Consider the following 22,356-nt stretch of genomic DNA (forward strand, 5'->3'; position numbering starts at 1 on the left):
ATTAATAAGCCATCGTATTTTAATTAATAAGTTCCTTAACTTATACCTTCTCTTTTGCTTAAAATATCATTGGCACATGGGGCACCTGGGTGGCTCAGTCAGTTAAGCGTCTGACTTCAGCTCAGGTCATGATCTCACAGCTCGTGGGTTTGAGTCCTGTGATGGGCTCTGTGCTGACAGCTAGCTCAGAGCCTGGAGCCTATTTCAGATTCTATGTTTCCCTCTCTCTCTGACCCTCCCCTGTTCATGCTGTCTCTATCTCTCTCTAAAAAATAAATAAAACATTAAAAAAAATTTTAAAAATATCATTGGCACATCTATAAAACCACTCCCCCTATTTAAGAAGATATTAACTTTCCACTTTAATCAAAATATATTTAATAGAACATTTCTTTAGAACATGTAAACTATCAGAAATAAAATAAAAGAGAAATATATATTTTAAAAATATTCCTTGGTGACAATTTATATTTGACATTTTACCCAGCATGTTTTTAGCAACTAACTTACTGTAAAAATATTCTCATATTTTGGAATCTTGGAATCTTGGAATCAATTCAGGAATCTTAAAATATTTTATCAGGAGGTCACAATGGATAATTTAAATTTCTCTATCACAGAGTCAAATGCATTTAATATTAATCTCAAAATCCATCATTTCCTAAAATTGTAATTCATGGTGAAGAGAGATCAGTTGAAAAAGTGCTGAATTGGGGGAAGGGCAATCATGGCGGGAAAGTAGGGGGATCTGAAGTTCCCTCATCTCACAAACAAAGCATTGTTGAAGCTAATGAACTTTGAACTTGGAAAGCTTGGGTGGAAAAGAGACTGTCACTTCCAGGGACCCAATGGGACAATCTGACAGGACATGGGCCACTTCAACAAACACATCAAAGTACACCTAGTGGAGGGTTCAAAACATCACTGCAAGTAGGGTGATAAAGTAACCAAACTCACAACAACAGAAAGCAAGTCTCCAAAAAACACCACTTAAAGGGCTAGGCCGTGGACAGTGTATGACCCTTCTTTAATATAGTAGTGCTCACAGGTGCAGATACATAACAAGCATTGAAAACGTATAATGGACAGAAAACTAGCCAAAATGATGAAACAGAAGTATTTTCCTCAAAAGAAATTCCAGGAAGAAATTACAGCTAAAGAATTGCTCAAAAAAGATATAAACAGTATAACCTAACTAGAATTTAGAATAATAGTCGTAAGATTAACCACTGAACCTGAAGCATAGAAAACAGCATAGAATCTATGCTGCAGAGATCAAGGAAATAAAAAATAGTCATGATTAATTGAAAAATGCTGTAAATGAGGTGCAAAATAAACTAGAGGAGGTGACAACTAGAATTGAAGAGGCAGAGAGGAGAATAGGTGGAATAGAAGATTAAATTATCAAAAAGATTAAGCAGAGAAAAAAAGAAATAAAAAAATTCTGTATCACTGAGAGGAGAATTAGAGAACTAAGTAACTCCATGAAACGGAACAATATTCCTATCATAGGAGTTCTAGAGAAGAAGAGAGAGAAAGGGGCTGAAGGTGTGCTTGAACAAAGCATATCTGAGAACTTTCCCAATCTGAGGAAGGAAAAAATCAATGAATTCCAGGAGGGACAGAGAACTCCCATCAGAAATAACTTGAATCAACCTTCTGAATGACATATCATAGTGAAACTGGCAAAATACAAAGATAAAGAGAGAATTCTGAAAGCATCCAGGGATAAACATACCTTAATCTGTGAGGGTAGACACATAAGAGTAGTAGCAGACCTATCTACTAAAACTTGGTAGGCCAGAGAGGAGTGGCAGGAAATTTTCAATATGATGAATAGGAAAAATATGCAGCCAAGAATCCTTTATCCAGCAAGCCTGTCATTCAGAATAGGAGAGATAAAGGTTTTCCCAAACAAAAACTGTAGAAATTCATCACCAATAAACCAGCTCTACAAGAGATCCTAAGGAGAACTCTGTGAGTGGAATGTTGAAAAGACCACAATGGACCAGAGACATCAATACAAGCAGGAAACCTACAGATAACACAATGATTCAAAACCCTTTTATTTCAACAATAACACTGAATTTAAATGGACTAAATGCTCCATTCAAAAGACATATGGTATTAGGGGTGCCTGGGTGGCTCAGTCGGTTAAGCATCAGACTTCAGCTCAGGTCATGATTTCACAGTTCATGGGCTCGAGCCTCATGTCAGGGTCTCTGCTGACAGCTCAGAGCCTGGAGCCTGCTTCATATTCTGTGTCTCTGTATCTCTTCTTCCCATTGATGCTCTGTCCCTCTCTATCTCTCGAAATGATTAAAAGTCAAAACATTTTTGGGGCGCCTGGGTGGCTTAGTCGGTTAAGCGTCCAACTTTCGCTTAGCATGATCTCGCGGTTCGTGGGTTCGAGCCCCGCATCGGGCTCTGTGCTGACAGCCAGCTCAGAGCCTGGAGCCTGTTTCAGTCTGTGACTCCCTCTCTCTCCGACCCTCCCATGCTCACACTGTCTCTCTCTCTCTTTCCTAGAAATAAATTAAAAAAAAAAACATTAAAAAAAAAAGTCAAAACATTTTTTTAAAAAGTCATAAAGTATCATAATGGATAAAAAACATGACCCATCAATTTTCAGATTACAAGAGACCCGTTTTAGACCTGAGGACATCTTCAGATTGTAAATGAGTGGATGGGGAACCATCTATCATGCTACTGGAAGTCAAAAGAAAGCTAGAGTAGTGATAATTATATCAGACAAACTAGATTTTAAACTAAAGGCTGTAACAAGAGATAAAGAAGGACATCATATCATAATTATGGGATCCAACCATCTAGAAGAGCTAACAATTATAAACATTTATGCACCAAATTCGGAAGAACCCAAATATATAAAACAATTAATCATAAACATAAGCAATCATATTGGTAAGAATGTGGTAATTGCAGTGGAATTTAATACTTAGAGCAAAGGACAGATCATTTGGACAGAAAATCAATAAAGAAATAATGCCCTTGAATGAAACACTGGACCAGATGGACTTGACAAATATATTTAGAACTTTCCATTCAAAAGCAGCAGAATATATATTCTTCTTGAAAGCACATGAAACATTCTCTAAGATAGGTCACAGACTGGGTCACAAAGAATCACTCAATAAATATAAAAGAATTGAGACCATACCATGCAGTGAAACTTTCAGATCAAATGCTATGAAACTTGAAATCAACCACAGGAAAAGGTTTAGAAAACCTTCAAATGCATGCAGATTAAAGAACATCTTAAAAGAAAGAATGAGTCAACGAGGCAATTAAAGAAGAAATTAAATATATATATATGGAAAAAATGAAAATGAAAACACAAATCCAAACACGTTGGGATGCAGCAAAGTAGTCTTAAGAGAAAAATACATTGAGGGGTGCCTGAGTGGCTCAGTCAGTTAAGCGTCCAACTTTGGCTCAAGTCATGATCTCACGGTTCATGGGTCTGAGCCCCGTGTCAGGCTCTGGGCTGACAGCTAGCTCAGAGCCTGGAGCCTGTCTTCGGATTCTGTAACTCCCTCTCTCTCTGACCCTCCCCTGCTCATGCTGTCTCTATCACTCTCTCAAAAATAAATAAAACATTTAAAAAAAGAAAAAAAAAGAGAAAAATACATTGCAATCCTGACTTATCTCAAGAAAGAAGAAAAATTGCAAATACAAAATCAAACAGCACGCCTAATGGAATTAGAAGCAGAACAACAAAGAAACCCTAAACCCAGCAGAGAAAGAGACATAAAGATCAGAGCAGAAATAAACAATATAGAATAAAAATAAAAAAGAGTAGAGCAGATCAATGAAACTAAGAGGTTTTAAAAAAATAAAAATAAACGAAACTGATAAACCCCTAGCCAGTCTTATCAAAAAGAAAAGAGAGAGGATCCAAATAGATAAAATCACAAATTAAAAATGGTTGTATCACAACCAATCCCTCAGAAATACAATCATCAGTCAATATTATGAAAAATTATATGTCAATACACAAGACAACCTGGAAGGAATAGACAAATTACTAGACACCCATCCATTACCAAACTCAAATAAGAAGAAATAAAAAATTTGAACAGACCCATAACTAGTGAAGAAATTGAATCAGTTATCAAAAATCTCCCAACAAATAAGAGTCCTGGACCACAGGGCTTCACTGGGGAATTCTACCAGACATTTAAAACAGAGTTAATACCTATCCTCCTCGAACTGTTCCAAAAAAATAGAAATGGAAGGAAAACTTCTGGACTCATTCTATGAAGCCAGCATTAATTATCTTGATTCCCAAACCAGACAGAGACCCTGCAAAAAAGGAGAACTACATGAACATGGATGCAAAAATTCTCAACAAGATACTAGCATACCAAATTCAACAGCATGTAAAAAGATTTATTCACCATGATCAAATTGGATTCATTTGGGGGCTGCAGGATTGGTTCAATATTTGCAAATCAATCAATGTGATACATCATATTAACAAAAGAAAGGATAAGAACCATATGATCCTGTCAATAGATGCAGGAAAAGCATTTGACAAAATACAGCATCCTTTCTTAATAAAAACCCTCAAGAAAGTCAGGATAGAAGGAACATACTCAGCCGTCATAAAAGCCATTTATAAAAAGCCCACAGCTAATATCATCCTCAATGGGGAAAAACTGAGAGCTTTTGCCCCGAGATCAGGAACACGACAGGGATGTCCACCCTCACCATTGTTGTTTAACATAACATTGGAAGTCCTCACCTCAGCAATCAGACAACAAAATTAAATAAAAGGCATCAAAATTGCAAAGAAGAATTCAAACTTTCACTTTTTGCAGACGCCATGATACTCTACATGGAAAGCCTGACAGACTCCACCAGAAGCCTACTAGAACTGATCCATGAAATCAGCAATGTCGCAGGGTACAAAATCAACATACAGAAATTGGTTGCATTTTTATACACCAATAATGAAATAACAGAAAGAGAAATCAAGAAACTGATCCCATTCACAATTGCACAAAAACCCATACAATACCTAGGAATAAATCTAGCCAAAGATGTAAAAGATCTGTATGCTGAAACTTATAGAAAACTTATGAAGGAAATTGAAGAAAACATAAAGAAATGGAAAAACATTTCATGCTCCTGGATTGGAAGAATAAATATTGTTAAAATGTCAATACTACCCAAAGCAATCTACACATTCAATGCAATCCCAATCAAAATTACACCAACACTCTCCTCAAAGCTCGAAGATAGAATCCTCAAATTTGTATGGAACCACAAAAGACCCCGAATAGCCAAAGTAATATTCAAGAAGAAAATCAAAGAGGGAGGCATCACCATCCCAGACTTTAGTCTCTACTACAAAGCTGTAATCATCAAGGCACTCTGGTATTGGCACAAAAATAGAGACATAGACCAATGGACTGGAATAGAGAACTCAGAATTGGACCCACCAATGTATGGCCAACTAATCTTTGACAAAGAGGGAAAGAGTATACAATTGGGAAAAAGTCTCTTTAGCAAATAGTGCTGGGAGAACTGAACAGCAACATGCAAGAAGAATGAACCTAGACCACCTTCTAACACTATACATAAAAATAAACTCAAAATGGATTAAAGACATAAATATGAGATATGTAACCATCAAAACCCTAGAGGAACAAGCCCGCAAGAACCTCTTCAGCCACAGCAATTTCTTACTTGACACATCTTCAAAGGCAAGGGAATTAAAAACAAAAATGAACTATTGGGATCTCAGCAAGACAAAAAGCTTCTCTAATGGAAAGGAAACAATCAATGAAAGTAAAAGGCAACCGACCAACAGAATGGGAAATGATATTTGTAAATGACATATCAGATAAAGGACTAGCATCCAAAATCTATAAACACCTTTCCACACTCAACACCCCCCAAAAAATAACCCAGTGAAAAATGGGCAGAAGACATGAATAGACACTTTTCCAAAGAAGACATGCAGATGGCCAACAGACACATGAAAAGATGCTCAACACCACTCCTTATCAGAGGAATACAAATCAAAGCCACACTGAGATACCACTTCACACTGGTTAGAGTGGCTAAAATAAACAACTCAGAAAACTACAGATGCTGGCAAGGATGTGGAGAATGGGAACCCTCTTGCACTGTTGGTAGGAATGCAAACTGGTGCATCTGCTCTGAAAAATAGTGTGGAGGTTCCTCAAAAAATTAAAAGTATTACTACCCTATGACTCACCAATAACACTACTAAGAATTTATCCAAAGGATACAGGACTATTGTTTCATATGGACACATCTACCCCAATGTTTACAGCAGCACTTTCAACAATAGTCAAATTATGGAAGGAGACTAAATGTCCACCAACTGATGAATGGATAAAGACAATGTGATTTATATATTCAATGGAATACTACTTGGCAATGAGAAAGAATGTAATCATGTCATTTGCAGCAATATGGATCGAACTGGAAGGTATTATGCTGAGTGAAATAAGTCAGTCAGAGAAGGACAGATATCATATATTTTCACTCATATGTGGATCTTGAGAAATTGAATAGAAGACAATGGGGGAAAGGAAAGGGGAAAAAATACCATAAGAAATTATTAAATACAGATGACAAACTAAGGGTGAATTGGGGGGCAGGAGAGAGGGAAAATGGGTGATGTGAATTGAGGAATCCTGTTGGGATGAGCACTGGGTGTTGTATGTAAGCCAATTTGAGAATAAATTATATTCATAAAGTAAAAAAAGAAAATGTGCTGAATCTAAAAGCATGTATTACATATTATTTTGAAAGTCCAATTAGTTGTATTAAACACAACCTGCTATTCCAGCAATTATATAGCATTTTCTTGCATAATCACAAAATATTTAAGAAAATTATTATGTATCCACTTTACTTCTTAAAATGCCTGTATCCAAAACAACCTAAAATTACACTTAAAGTCATTTCACAAAGTCTTTTGCATGTTTACATTTCAAAAAGAAGACTGAGTTCCTACAAAGGCACAAAATTGCACAGTTGAGTGTCATTTGTCATAATGTTATATTACTTTTTCTACTCATATTACATTTTAAATATAAGGAAGGAAGGAATTATCAGAAAGATATATTGAAAAAAATCTAGAAGCACATTTCAAAATAAATAAGCATAGCTTCATGCGAACTGTTACATAATTCATAATATATCAAAATATTTATTTTCTTATGGTTCTTTTACACTTTAATTACACTGCCAACATTATCAGTTGTGTCTACAATATATGAGGGGAAAAATCTGATAATGAAAAAGAAAAAAATAGTAAAAATCTACTAGGTTAAGTTATATTGGATAACATTAACATACAGATAATAAATATCTATTTTTCCAACAATATTAGTGGACACAAAAATAAAGACAAAATCAAATTTTATGAACTATACGGAAGCTATACTTTATTATCACTTCTTATTTCATTTTAATGTCCTCAAATAGCTGATATGTTCCATTTCGTATTCTAAGATCTCACTGTTATAAGGACCATTTCACTACTTGCTTTATGTGAAATGTTTTCATGATTGTTAACTATCTGTGAAACAAATACAACTTCAAATAAATCTCAAATGCCAAAGAAAGCTGTTCTGTACTCTCATATAAAGAAATGTATTTATTGAGTGTAAATACAGCAACTATGTACTATGTAACAGATAAGAATGTATTGAGCAGTTAGGGCTTTTATTGTGTCAAAATTGGCCTAACTCACAAAGTCAGAGTTTCTATTCACGTAATTCATTATACTTGCATAGAGAATAACAAGTATGTGAATCTCCAAGCCACAGAAGATATTTACAAAATTTTAGTAATTATAATAAATACCTCTTAACCCTAAAACAGAAATCTTAACAGAATTGGAATGGAATCAGAAAAGTAAACTCACCAACCTAAAACATATTTCCCTTTGGTTATCAAAACGTATGTATTATTACTGTTTTCCTTTATAGACTTAGAGGAGGGAGTTTCTTGTAAAAGTTGACTGGCTGCATACAAATTCAGAGATAATTATAGCACTTTTATTTAAACACTAAATAAGAGTTGAAGAGTTAACCTAATCTATGGCTTTCAATTATGCAACTGAAAACTCCTACCTTGCTGTAGAATCTTCTGTATTATCAGCAGCAATCATCTCCAAATCTTGTTAAGTGTTTCTCACAAGGCTTCCTTAAACAAATTCTCTTCTGAAACTGCCTTAGGAGTATCTTCATTTGCTGGAAGATATTCTACCAGGCTTTGTGAGTGAGGATTCTGAAAGGCTCTTTGATGGGGGGGGGGGGGGGGGGGGGGGGGGGGGGGGGGGGGCTGGTCCTGGCACTGATGTTAGTATGTTGGCGTGGAAAAGATTGTTCTTTTTGTTTTTCAGTCTGTTTCTGTCCAGAGAGTGGTTGTTCAATGTGCCCTGAACCGGGGTCCCTCTAAGCTCATATCCTTCCTGCTGAAGGCAGTTTCCAGTGTTGGATGATCCTTGAGAAGGATGACTAAACCACCTCCAGTGTAGCCTTAGGATCTGTTTCACACTGAATTCTTTTTTGCCAAATACTGACATTGTTGCAAGAGGAAAGACAAAAGCCTTCTCTCACAGAAAGGAAATGGAGCCTTTGTTATCTCCTGTTTCCCTGCCTCTTCTGTAGAACTAACAAAAGCACAAGTGCTGAGAGCAGTCTTTCTTGCTTCCCTCCCCTCCCCCACTGCCTGTGGTGGTGCCCTGTGAATACTTCCAGCTTTCTAACTGAAGCAGAAAACTGTAGCTAACAGTTTAGGTGGGATCTCACACTGACAGGATGATGAGATCAGACCTTAAAGAAGTAAATCAGCTTAGCACAGGAAAGCAACTATCCCAACACACTGCAGCTGCTGGATTTGTATGCTTACAGCCCTCCCACCTGGATTTGCAAATCTTACTGAGCTTCTTCTTCCTTACCTGAATTACAGTAGCTATGGCTTGAACCCAAGCAAGTGAGCAAAAGCAGTATTTAAACTCACTTCCTTCTAGATTCCCTCTACTCACCCCACCTCCTGCCAGATTCATTCCCCTTTAGTGCACTTCTAAAAATACACTATTTTGTCCTAGAAAAATTTGTACCAGGGGATTTATTATGATGGGTTTTTCTTTTAGGTACTTATGGAAATTTTGATTGTAGTTTATTAAGGAACAGCATCTTGTCATCAGTCCTCTCATGCAGGTTTGTAGTTACTTTTACATAAGATCTAGTGAACGTTTTTACATTAATATTCACTTAAAAACCTGAAGGGTTTCAGAAACATGAGACAGTGTTGGTTACCCATGATTAAAAGCACACATGCCCCACTACAGTATGTATTTTTCAAATTAAAATTTTAGCTAGGTAACATACAGTGCAATATTGGTTTCAGGAGTAGAATTCAGTGGTTCATCACTTACATACAACATCCAGTGCTCATCACAAGTGCCCTCCTTAATACCCAACACTCATCTAGACCATCTCCCACTCACCTCCCTCCATTAACCCTCAGTTTGTTCTCTATCACTAAGAGTCCTATGGTTTGTTTCCCTTTCTTCACTAGAGGATGTGTAAAAACTCCCTTGGGCCCAAAGATGAGGGGCTTGCAAATGAGAAATACCAACCATTGTTTGATCTCAAACTCTATTCAGGTTAAAGGTCAGGGGTTGAGAAACATAGCTCCTCCTGGCTGCAGCAAGCCCCTGAGATGTAAATCTTTAGTGAACATTTTGATTAGAATGGTCAAACATGTTCTTCAAGCAACTGTTAAGCAACCCCCACCTCTAACCGCAAAATTCTCGCTTCTGTACACCAGCTTCGCCCCTCTCCCTATATAAGCCTCTGCGGGGCGCTCTTCCAAGGATTCTTCGGGTGCTCAGAAGGGGTCGTCTGGCCAGACTAAAATAAACCTGAATAACCAACTCCTTTTGTGTTTGTGGGCTTTGTTCTCGGTGATTCCCCTTTGGAAAAGGTGGTCTAACAGATGTATTAACAGTATTTTAAGTCTACACCTAAGGGAAGAGAGAAGTGTTTTTCCAAGCTGGTTAGGTTAGAAGAGGTGTCTCTCTCAGTGATCAAAACTTGAAACTGAAGAGTCCATTCTGGCTCTGTGTCTATATAAATACCTTCTAATCATGTTATTTACTTTTGCAAGGAGCATTAAAGGTCTATTTTCTTTGTTTAAAAAGTCTTTGTTAGAGGATTAAAAAAGGGCATGTTTTGAATCAACTCTGAATTACCACATAATTCAGTAATAACCATGTACAAAGTAATTTGATATCTAAATCAGAATCACTACATTCAGAAATGTTTCACCAATGCCATTTTGAAATTTACTTTGAATTTTATCCAGTTTTCATGTAATGAACACAGGTTAGGGGAAATTATACCAATGTATTCTTAGAAAGAATATAAGAATTGTAAGGTTTAGGTTTCAGTTCTGGCTTTATGGTTAATGAGCTGTATAATCTTGAATAAGTCACTTTACTTCTTTGAATCACAGTTTCGTCATACTCAATATGGAGAGGCTGAAGAAATTTTTAAGTTCCTACTTGCAGTGGATTTTAAAAGCTTGGAAACAAAGAATATCTTTTTCAATGTTTTTGTAGGTATTTTACCTACAGTTTTCTATAAATCTAATTATAACTTCCTTTTATTCTCTGTTTTTGTATGGGTAATGGTAAATTTGTGTCAATTTGGCTGGGCAACAGGGTGTCCAAATATTTGGTTAAGCATTATTTTGGCTGTTTCTGGGTAAGTTTAACTTTTAAGTTTACAGACTGAGTAAATTGTCTTCTTTAATGTGGGTGAGCTTCATCCAATCAGTTGAAGGCCAAATAAACAGAATATCGACACTTCCTTGAATAAGAATCTTCTTGCCTGTCCTCAAGATGGGTCATCATTTTTTTTTCCTGACTTCAGAATCTAACTGAACTATTAACTATTCCTGGGTCTCAGGCCTGCCAGCCACTGGATAGAAACTATACCAGTGGATTTTCTGGGTCTCCAACTTGCTTATCCATATCTTAGAACACGTCTGCCTCCATAATTCATCTGATCCAATTCCTTATAATAAATCAATGTCTCTATAGATAGATGATAGATACATAGAACACACACACGCACACACATCTTATTGGCTCAATTTCTTTGGAGAACCCTGACTGATATAATGTGTTTGTTCTGGCACTAAAAATTAATAAATACACATTAATAGATAGTTGACTTTTATGCAACTTACAAACAGATCACTCTCATTTTGAACTTCCCAATCTATTTTCCAACAAGCATTTTAAGTCTCAATGTTAGCTTTTATCATCTTTCCTTCATGAATGTGTTGTCCCTTTCTGATACTTAACATATAAGTCTTCGAGGAGAATCTCAAATAGTTTTTCTGAGAATTCCCAAGCAAAATCAATGAGTTCTAGAAACTAATCATACATTACCTTTTATGTTATCTGGATAAGTAAATGTTCTAAGTAAATTTCTTGGAATCAAGATCTCTATTATGAGAAAATCATAATAAACAAACATAGGATACTTTCCTGGACTGTCAGAGTCTGATTAACAGGGAACACTGCACTGGAGGGCACTTCAGAAACTCTCTTTCCGAAAGTTGCTACTTTCAAGAGCCCAAAACACACCTGAATTTCTTAACACAGAGAAACAGACACAGAGAGGCATATAAAATGAGAAGAAAGAGAAATTTATCCAAAATGAAAGAACAGGACAAAACCACAGCCAGAGATCTAAACAAAACAGATATAAATAACATATCTGGTTGAAAATTTAAAGCAATGGTCATAAGGATATTCACCGAACTTAAAAAAAAAATGGAGGGCATGAGTGAGACTCTTAACAAAGAGATAAGGCATAACATAGCAGAGATAAGGAGTTCAATAAATGAAAATGAGAAATGTGCTTGGTGGAATGAACAGCAGGATGGAAAAAAAAGAAGAGGAATGAATCAGTGACATAGAAGACAGAGTATTAGAAAGTAACCAAAATGAACAAAAGAGAGAAAAATGAATTGTGCAAAGTGAGAATAGACATGGAGAACACAATGACTCCATATAACATGATAACATTCATATTATAAGAGTCCCAGAAGAAGATGAGAGAGAAATGAGGCATTTGAAGAAATGATAGTTGAAAACTTCCCAAATCTGGGGGAGGAAACTGATACCCAGATCCAGGAGGCACAGAGAACTCCCATAAAAATCAACAAAAGCAGAACCACAAGACAATTGTAATTAAACTGGCAAAATATAGGGATAAAGAAAAAATTAAAAGCACCAACAAAAAAGAAGTCATTAACTTAAAATGAAAAACCCATAAGGCTTGAGGGAGATTTTTCAACAGAAATGTTGCAATCCAAAAGGGAGCGGCATGATATATTCAAAGTGCTAAATGGAAAAAATCTGCAACCAAGAGTATTCTATCCAGCAAGGCTATCACTCAGACAGAAGGAGAGATAGTTTCCCAGACAAATGAGAACTAAAGGAGTTCATGACCACAAGACCAGTCCTATAGGAAATACTAAAGTGGATACTTTGAGTGGAAAGGAGAGACCAAAAGTGACAGTATAGAGGTAAGAAAAGACAAAAGCAGTAAAAATGAATATTTCTGTAAAAAATTAGTCAAGGAACACACAAAAAAGTGATATAAAATATAATAACATATCCAGAAACATGGGAGGAAAGGAGAAAAGAATGTGTTCAAACCTAAGAGACCATCAACATAATATAGACTGCTATATGCAGAAGAGTTTATGTATAAACCTAATGGTAATGATATATCAAATCCCACTAATAAATATGCAAAAAATAAAGAAAGCCAGTATATCAGTAAAGAGAATTACTAAACCATCAAAGAAACACAAGAAAGGATCACAGAAATCCTCAGAAATGACCACAAAACAAGTAATAAAGTGGGAATAAATATATATCTATCAATAATTACTTTGTTTTTTTAATCAATTTTATTTATTTATTTTTTAAATTTGTTTATTTTTCAGAGAGAGACAGAATGCAAGCAAGGGAAGGATAAAGAGAGAAAGACACAGAATCTGAAGCCGGCTCCAGGCTCTGAGCTGTCAGCACAGAGCCCAATGTAGGGCTCAAACTCAAGAACTGTGAGATCATGACCTGAGCCAAAGTCAGACACTTAACCTACTGAGCCACCCAGGTGCCCCAGCCAATAATTACTTTGAATGAAAATGGAATAAATGCTCAAATAAAAGATAGAGGGTGATAGAATGGGTATAAAAACAAGACCCATCTACATACTGCCTATAAGAGACTCATTGTAGACTTAAAGACAACTGAAGATTGAAAATGAGAATATTGAGAGACATCTATAATGCAAATGGATGTCAAAAGAAAGCTGGAGTAACAATATTTATACTATAATAAATAGACTTTAAAAGAAAGATTGCAACAAAACACAAAGGACACAATATAATAATAAAGAGGACAATCCAACAAGAAGATATAACAATTGTAAATAGTTAAGTACCCAATATAGGACAACCCAAATACATTAAAATGATAATAACAAATATAAAGGAAATAATAGATAGTAATCTATTAATCCCACTATCAGACTTTAACAACCACTTACATCAATGAACAGATCATCTAAGCAGAAAAACAAGGAAACATTGGCTTTGAATGACACACTGGGCCACATTGATTTAACAGATAATATTCAAAACATTCAATTCTAAAACAGCAGAATACCCATTTTTCTCAAGTGCACACAGAACATACCCCAGGATAGATTACATACCTACCCACAAATAAATACCTACCCATCAATAAATTCAGGAAAATTAAAGTCATACAATGCATTTTTTGATCACATGCTGTGACACTAGAAGTAAACCACATGAAAAATATATGGAAAGACCATAAATACAGGGAGGCTACCAAGCAGTGAGTGGGTAGACCAAAAAATAAAAGAAGAAATAAAGAAGTGCATGGAGACAAATGAAGATGGAAACACAATAGTCCAAAACCTCTAGGATGCAGCAAAAATGGTTCTAAGAGGGAAGTTTTTAGCGATACAGGCCTACCTCAAGAAGGGAGACAAATTTCAAGTAAACAACCTAACCTTACACGTAGAGGAGCTAGAAAAAGAACAACAAAACCTGAAGACAGGAGAAGTAAAGAGATAACATCAGTGCAGAGCCTGCTTGGGATTCTCCCTCTCCCTCTCTCTGCCTCTCTCTCTCAAAATAAATAAATAAATAAATAAAATAGAAAAAAAATAAAAGGGGCACCTGGGTGGCTCAGTCGGTTATGTGTCCAACTTCAGCTCAGGTCATGATCTCACGGTTTGTGGGTTCAAGCCCCGTGTCAGGCTCTATGTTGACAGCTAGCTCAGAGCCTGGAGCCTGTTTCAGATTCTGTGTCTCCCTCTCTCTCTGACCCTCCCCTAGTCACACTGTCTCTCTCTTTCTCTCTCTCTCTCAGAAATAAATAAAACATTAAAAATTTTAAAAAAATAAAAAAGAAATAAAAAATGAGTAGGAATAGTTTCTCAGGTGTAATGTGAGAGTATATGTTGCAAAATAATGAGTTTAGTTTGGGATATGCTGACGTTGATGTTTCAGTGAGAAACTGGCATAAATATGTTCAGTTAATAGGTGAAAATTTGGATCTGGAGCTCAATACAGAGATCAAGGGTGAAGGTGTAGATCTGGAAATTTTCAGTGTAAGTAGATAATTAAAGGCATATGAGTGGATCAGGTCACAGAGAGATGTTTATAAAGAGGGATGAAGGGGAAAAAAGAGAGACAAAGAGGAAAGAATTTGGAAAATGTGTTTAGTGATAGCCCAAGTTTCTCAACATTATAAAGGAATACAGATTTAGAAAGAAAACATATTAAAATTGTTATACCAAAGTCTAGATGAATTAGCCATTATAAGTAAAACTCAAAGTAATTTCAATAGTTTAAAATTATACTGTTTTATAGAAGAGTGAGCTTGGTTACAAGATCTGGGATTTTAAGGATAATTCTGTTCTTGGTATCTACTTAGATATTACATTGTTTCATCTAAGCAACAATAAGTAGAGCATATTTCATAAGTCTTTTTTTATGATTAGCTATTAGAATGCTGACGTTCAGAATTTCTTGTGAATAAATTCACAAGGTACACATTATGTAAACCACATTTCTGGCTGTCTTGTATATAAGAATTGTGAGGACTGATGAAACTGTATATACAAATGTAAAAAGTTACTTGAAACTTTCCACAAGTAATTAGAAATCTCAATTAATATGAAGGCTGAATGAATGGTAATATATGGAGGTTAATAATAATTTAAGAACTCAACAGTTTTATTTTTTTCAAATCTGATTAGTGCCTTCTTGGTCATACAGAAATGATGAACTTCATAAGAGGCTTATAGCTAGCTTATAGTTGAGATGTTTTAAGTGAAAGTCCATTTGAAAAGAAAGCCCAGGTTTGTCAGAGAATGTGTCTTTGAGGACATTTCTGGAATAAATAAAAATATAAATTATAAGTAGTAAAGTCATCTATAGAGAAATATTTGAACTGATCATACCCTTATTTCCTTTCCCCACTTATGTGTGAGCAAAATCATAAAAACTATCCTGTGCCTCAGGTATTCCTTTTGTAAAAGAAAATAAAGAACAATAAGCCCTTCCCTTAGATTTTTAGTTACTGTGAAGAGAATAAAAGCAATTTAATCTATAAGGTGTTTGTAGCCATCTAGATATAAACAACTTAAAATACAATTTCTCATTACAAAACCATTATTTCAGAGGATTTTATTGTTGGAAAAAATTTTTGGGGCATATCCCTATGTCTCGTGGACTATTCTGAAAAATCAAGAAAATTCATAGCCTTCAACATTGAAGTACTTTCCTAGCAAATGGTATGGGCAGAACAAACTGGAATGATTAGAATAGTGGTTAACAGTTGTAAGAATTAAGAGGAGTTACATTTATCTCATAAAAAGGTGAAAAATATTCTTCATAGAGTTAACACTTTACCTAAATTATGACATTTATCTCTTTCTAAGAGAGCTCATAAGCATGGCTGCCAGTTTAGAATGATCAATGAAAAGTAACAAGAAAGGTGGAGAAGTGCACTTTTTGTGCTGTTCAAGGAGAAAAAAAATGCTAACTTCATTCACTACAAAATACAAAAAAGCAAATTTTTATCCTTGAATTTTAATACTGTAATAAATTTATATTAGAAAAAAACCTGTTTTTCCAAAACTTTTCCGAATTCTGTTTTAATATGTAAACTTCATTCCTATAAAACTGCTATATATCTGTGCATGCACACAGACACACACATACACAATTTTCTGTACTGATTGTAAATACTTTGCCAAAATATATTACATTTAGACAAAAACATATCAAAAGGAAACAAGATATCTAAAGAGAAAATACGAAAGATAAGAGAAAAATGGAAATCCAATAAAAATGTAAAGAAAAGTTTAGAATCATGAATGGTCAGAAAAAGGCAAACAAAAACTAAAAATGAAGTATTTTACATCCATAAAAATGACACAAACTAAAAAGTCTTAAAATATGAAGAATCAGGGGCGCCTGAGTGGCTTAGTCGGTTAAGCGTCCGACTTTCACTTAGGTCATGATCTCGCGGTTCGTGGGTTCGAGCCCCGCGTCGGGCTCTGTGCTGACTGCCAGCTCAGAGCCTGGAGCCTGTTTCAGTCTGTGACTCCCTCTCTCTCTGACCCTCCCCTGCTCACGCTGTCTCTCTCTCTCTCTCTCTCTTAGAAATAAATAAAACATTTTAAAAAAATATGAAGAATCAGCTAGGGTATGAGATTATGTAACAGAGGTTATCTTTAAATAATTAGTAAACTCATTTTGCCAACATCTAATAAAGCTGAAGATGCATGTACCCAAAAAAATTAGGGATTCTACTCCAAATTTGGGGCATGAGAAACTCTAACAAATATGCATGAAACATATACAAAAATGTTCATTGAAAAATTGTTTGTAATAGAATGAAAATGAAACAAATAACAAATTACTATATGATAACAGAAAATATATTTTCATATTCCAGTGTAATATTGATTTCATATAGTTATACATTAAAAGGAAAATAAATGAGGGGCACTTGGGTAGTTCAGTAAGTTAAGCATCAGACATTGGCTCAGGTCATGATCTTGTGTTTTGTGGCTTCAAGCTGTGCTGACAGCTCAGAGCCTGGAGCTTATTTCGTGCTCTGTGTCTCCTTCTTTCTCGCACATTCCCCACTCCCACTCCCACTCTGTCTTACTCTTTCTCTCAACAATAAATAAATGTTTAAAAATGTATAAAAACTAAAGAGGATAATAAACAAGAGATAAATAGGTCATTATGGAGATTAATTTAAAAACTATAATATCAAGTAGAACAACTTGCTTATTCACAATCAAGTGTGTATAAAAATAATACACTGGGAAGAATTTTCCTTTATGGAAACACAGTGTCTATGGTACAAAAGGTTATTTGAGAGTATGGGAGAGAGAACAAGACTGCACATTGAGATGTGAAGATAAAATGTTAAGGCTTACTGCATATTACATTAAGTAGGACCAATTACACACACACACACACACACACACACACACACGTTTAATAAAATTCTTATCAACTCCAGTAAAGTGTTTTGGTAAACATATATATGCTTCTTCTAAAATTTATAAGGAATGTCACAGTCCATATAATAGCTATTATGGACTGAATGTTTGTGTCCCCCCGCCAAATTCATATGATGAAGCCCTAACCCTTAATATGATAATAGTAGGAGATCAGAACTTTGGGAGTTAATTAGGTTTAGATGAATTCTTGAGGGTGGATATAGTATGATGAAACTAGTGTCCTTATGAAGAGGAAGAGACATTTAGTGCACTTTTTCTCCACTATGAGAAGATACAATGAGTAAGAAGCTGTTTCCAGACAGATGGATATTACCAGAATCCAACCACACTGGCAACTTGATTGTTGAATTCCTAGCCTCCTGAACTGTGAGAAATAATTGTCCATTATTTAAGTTATCTTTGCAGTATTTTTATTGTAGCAGCACATGCAGACTAAGACAATAGTTAAAATGCTCTTGGAAAAGAATCACACTATCCAATACCCAATTGTAAAGCCTTCTCTTTAGCTACAGTAATCCAGATTCTGTTGTATTGGCAGAAAAAGTCACACATAGATAGACCAGTGGAACAAACTAGAGAATACAGAAGTAAATACACAAAAACATGCCCAACTGAATTTTGACAAAGTTGTAAGAGTAATTAAATGAGGAAAAGATAATTCTTTCAACAAATAGTGCCAGAGAAACTGGATACCCATTGCAGGTAAAAAAAAAAAAAAAAGAAAAGAAAAAGAAAAAAAAAAAGAACCTTGACCTAAGTCTCACATTGCATACAAAAGTAACTCAAAATGAATAATGCCGTTAAATATAAAATATGGAACTATAAAAACTTAAGCAAAAAACATGAGAAGAAGCCTTTGGAATCTAGGACTCAACAAAGAGTTGTATACTTGACACCAAAAACATGAACTATAAAAGACAAATTTGACAAACTGGACTTCGTCAAAGTTAACAACTTTTCCTCTGTGAAAGTACTCCTTAAAAGAATGAAAAGATAAGCTACAGAGAAAATATTTGAAACTACATATCCCACAAAAGATTAGAACATATAATATATAAAGAACTCAACAATATTTTTAAAAATCCAATTAAAAAATGGACAAAAGACATGTATAGACATTTCTCCAAAATGGACATAGATAGGTCAAATAAATACATGAAAAAGATGTTCAGAATCATTAACTAGTAGGAAAATTTAAATTTAAAACACAATGAGATATGAGGACACATCTATCAAAATGACTAAAATAAGAAAGGGTGACACCACCAAGTGTTTGTGAGAGTATGGAGAAAGCAGTTCACTCATATATTGCTGGTGGCAATGTAAGATAGTACAGTAGAGCCATTCTGGAGAAGTTTGACAGTTTCTTTAAAAGCTAAGTATGTGACCAGTATATTGTATAAAAGTTGCACTATTGGGAGTTTTTTTTAGAGAAAATAAAACTCATTTTCACACATAAAACTGTACACAAATATTAAGAGCAGCTTTAATTGTAGTAGTCAAAACATGGAAACTACCCAGACATATTTCAATAGGTGAATTGTTAAACAGACTGTGGTGTATCCATACCACTGAATGCAACTCAACAATAAAGGGAATTAATTATTTATACACAGAATAACTTTGGGGAAACTCAAGGAAATTGTGGTGAGGGAGAAAAAAAAGCCAAAAGGTTACATACTGTATGATTTTATTTGTATAATGTTACTGAGAAGACAAAATTATGGAAATGGAAATGAGGTTAATGGTTCCTAGGGATTAGAGACAAAAATGAGGTGGATTTGGCTTTTAAAAAGCATCACAAGATTTCCATGTAATTAGAGAATTCTTTTTTTTTTTTTTTTACTTTGCCTGCATTCATGAGAATTGAACACTAAATTATAGTTTTTCATGATGGTACCATTGAAAAAACTGGGTAAAAGATACAGAGATATAGAATATCTGCATTATTTATGACAATAACATTTAAGTCTACAAAACAGTTTAATTTATAAAATTAAGGGGATTATATCACTATGATATAGAACAATTTATATAGAACATTGTGTTGTGGGATTTACACATATAATATATGTAGCTATATGACATTGGAAACCACAAAAAGAATGTGATTTTGGTAAATTGACACATATAATAGCAAGATTCTTACATTTTACTTGAAGTGGCAATATTAACACCAACCAGTGGTATAAACCTAAGGGATGTATAATATACTGCCTGAAGAAATCACTAAAAATAAAGAAAAAATTCAATAATTAAATAGAAAAAAATAATTTAAAATCTCCTAAATGAATTAAAGTAAATTTCTTTTTTTAATGTTTATTTATTTTTGAGGGAGAGAGAGAGACAGAGAGCAGGGGAGGGACAGAGAGAGAGGAGGGGCAAAGGATCTGAAGCAGAATATGCACTGACAACAGCAAGCCCAATGTGGTGCTTAACCCATGAACCATGAGAACCTGAACAAAAGCCAGGCACTCAACCGATTCAGCCACCCAGGTGCCCCAAAGCAAATTTCTTGAGAAACTCCAATTAAACCCCCAAAAGGGATGAGTAACATAAGGAAAAATAAAATAGATGGGAACAAAATTATAAAATGGCAGGTCTAAATCCAATCCTATTAACAATTACTTTAGAGTGAATGTGCTAAATATTCCAATGAAAAATAACACTATGAAGTTGATACTATTTTTATTTCTTTTTTACAGATGAAGAAATTAAAACACAGAAAGGATAATCACTCCTAAGTTCATACAAGAACTAAATGGAAGAGCTAGGATTTAAACCTAGATAGAGCCCATGTTTTTAATGTCAAAATTGTATCATTTAACATTTAAGTGGTTTCTGACCACCATAAATAAATTTCCAAAGTAAAATGATGAATATATATGTGTGTGTGAGTGTGTGTGTGTGATTTTCGGGTAGTCCACCTAGGGTCATAAAAAATGTTAGCGATGCAATACACACATGAAACAATTAGTAAAACAAGAGATAGAATACAAATATGTATTGATTACTATAGTGGACACTAGAAATAGAAAGTAATATGGATTTCCCTTAAAAAAGAGAGTGGCGACCAGGTGACTCAGTTGATTAAGCCTCCGACTTCAACTCAGGTCATGATCTCACGGTTTGTGAGTTCAAGCCCCACGTTAGGCTCTGTGCTGACACCCAAGAGCCTAGAGCCTGCTTTGGATTCTGTGTCTCCCTCTCTCTCTGCTCCTCCCCCATTCAAATACACTCTCTCACTCAAAAATAAATAAATAAATAAATAAATAAATAAATAAATAAATAAAGGAGTCACTGAGAGGGACCAACATGTTGGAGAAGTAGGGGGATCCGAAGTTTCCTTGTCTCTGAAACAAAGCAGTGTTGAGGCCAAAGGATTTTGAATTCCAAGAACCCAGGCAGCAAGGTGACAGAGACTCTTCTAGGGAACCACTGGAACAACCTGACAGGCCATAGGTGCATGATTACGAACTGGGAAAGATAAAATGAGCAGAGGAGATGGATCCCCTTCAGCAGAGAGACAAAGGAAAGAGAAAGACAGGCTGGGGAAGCATAGGACTGTATATGGACAAGAGAAAAACCACGAACAAGGACAGAGAAAGATCCAGTTTCTAACTACAGGGCATTCCCTGAACTGGGGCCAGCTGCCCTGTCCACACACCTAAGGAGGAGGGGAGCCAGCCCCAGACTTGGTAACTAGTTCAGAGGTGCAGTCCACAGAATGAGAAAGTGATCCTTTCCCTGGACTTCTGTGGGAAGAAGGTATATATCTGCTCGAAGTAGCAATACTTCCCCGAAACTGGGGTGGACAGAGTAGGAACTTTAAAGACACGGGGTTTAAGTCCCAGCTGAGCACAAGAGAGGCTCAGGAGTTTGTGGAGTGAGACGAACCACACACAACACTGTAAGCACTTCCCCTACCATGCTCCAGGGAGGTGTGGGAGTCAGTGGGCCAGGACGAACTGCCTTGTTTGCACCTGCAGCACAGTGAGGACAGCTTAAATAGAGTGGTTTGGGACAGCCCGTTGGTGGAGGAGTGATTACGGTGTCACCATTTTTCTTCCCTGGACCAACAAGGTGGGGCTTCAGGGAAAGGACAGCAGGCCCACATTGAAGGTGGGACCTTCCTACATCAAACCATGCCCTTCCATGCCTGGTAACTGGCTATCTATAAGAGCTGGATTGACACTGACAAATCAGACAACCCTTCCTGCAGAGCATGAGTATATATATCATGTATATATTCTTTCTCTTTCTCCTTATCTCTCCCTCCTCTACTCTGGTCACTCTGCTTGGTTGTTGGTCTGTTTTTGTTTTTTTTTAAATTTTTAAAATTTATTTCTGAGAGAGAGAGAGACAGCGTGAGCAAGGGAGGGTCAGAGAGAGAGGGAGATACAGAATCCAAAACAGGCTCCAGGCTCTGAGTTGGCTGTCAGCACTGAGCCTGACGTGGGGTCAATCCCATGAACTGTGAGATCATGACCTGAGCTGAAAGTGGGCACTTAACCAACTGAGCCATCCAGGTGCCCCGGTTGTTGGTCCGTTTAAGCAGATATATTTAATGTATTCTCTTGATACATGTTCACGTGACCTTCTTTATTTTTCTTCCTCTCTTTCTGGATAAGCCATATGGTTTCTCTGTCTGGTCAATTTTTATTTTATTTTATTT

At 35.7% G+C, this 22,356-nt stretch overlaps 1 protein-coding gene across 1 annotated transcript in view; it reads right to left on the minus strand.

Moving 5' to 3' along the window:
• KLHL4 (kelch like family member 4) overlaps nt 1-8,593 on the minus strand; it is a 177,031-nt gene extending 168,438 nt beyond the window's left edge. The window contains 3 exon segments of the mRNA XM_039221751.1: nt 8,139-8,203; nt 8,206-8,319; nt 8,321-8,593. Coding sequence (XP_039077682.1) covers nt 8,139-8,203; nt 8,206-8,319; nt 8,321-8,593 — 452 coding nt within the window.
• Nucleotides 8,594-22,356: the final 13,763 nt, after the last annotated feature.

The sequence above is a fragment of the Hyaena hyaena genome, unplaced genomic scaffold (genome assembly GCF_003009895.1).
Source record: "Hyaena hyaena isolate Hyena2069 unplaced genomic scaffold, ASM300989v1 scaffold_1017, whole genome shotgun sequence".
In the NCBI taxonomy this organism is placed as follows: Eukaryota; Metazoa; Chordata; class Mammalia; order Carnivora; family Hyaenidae; genus Hyaena; species Hyaena hyaena.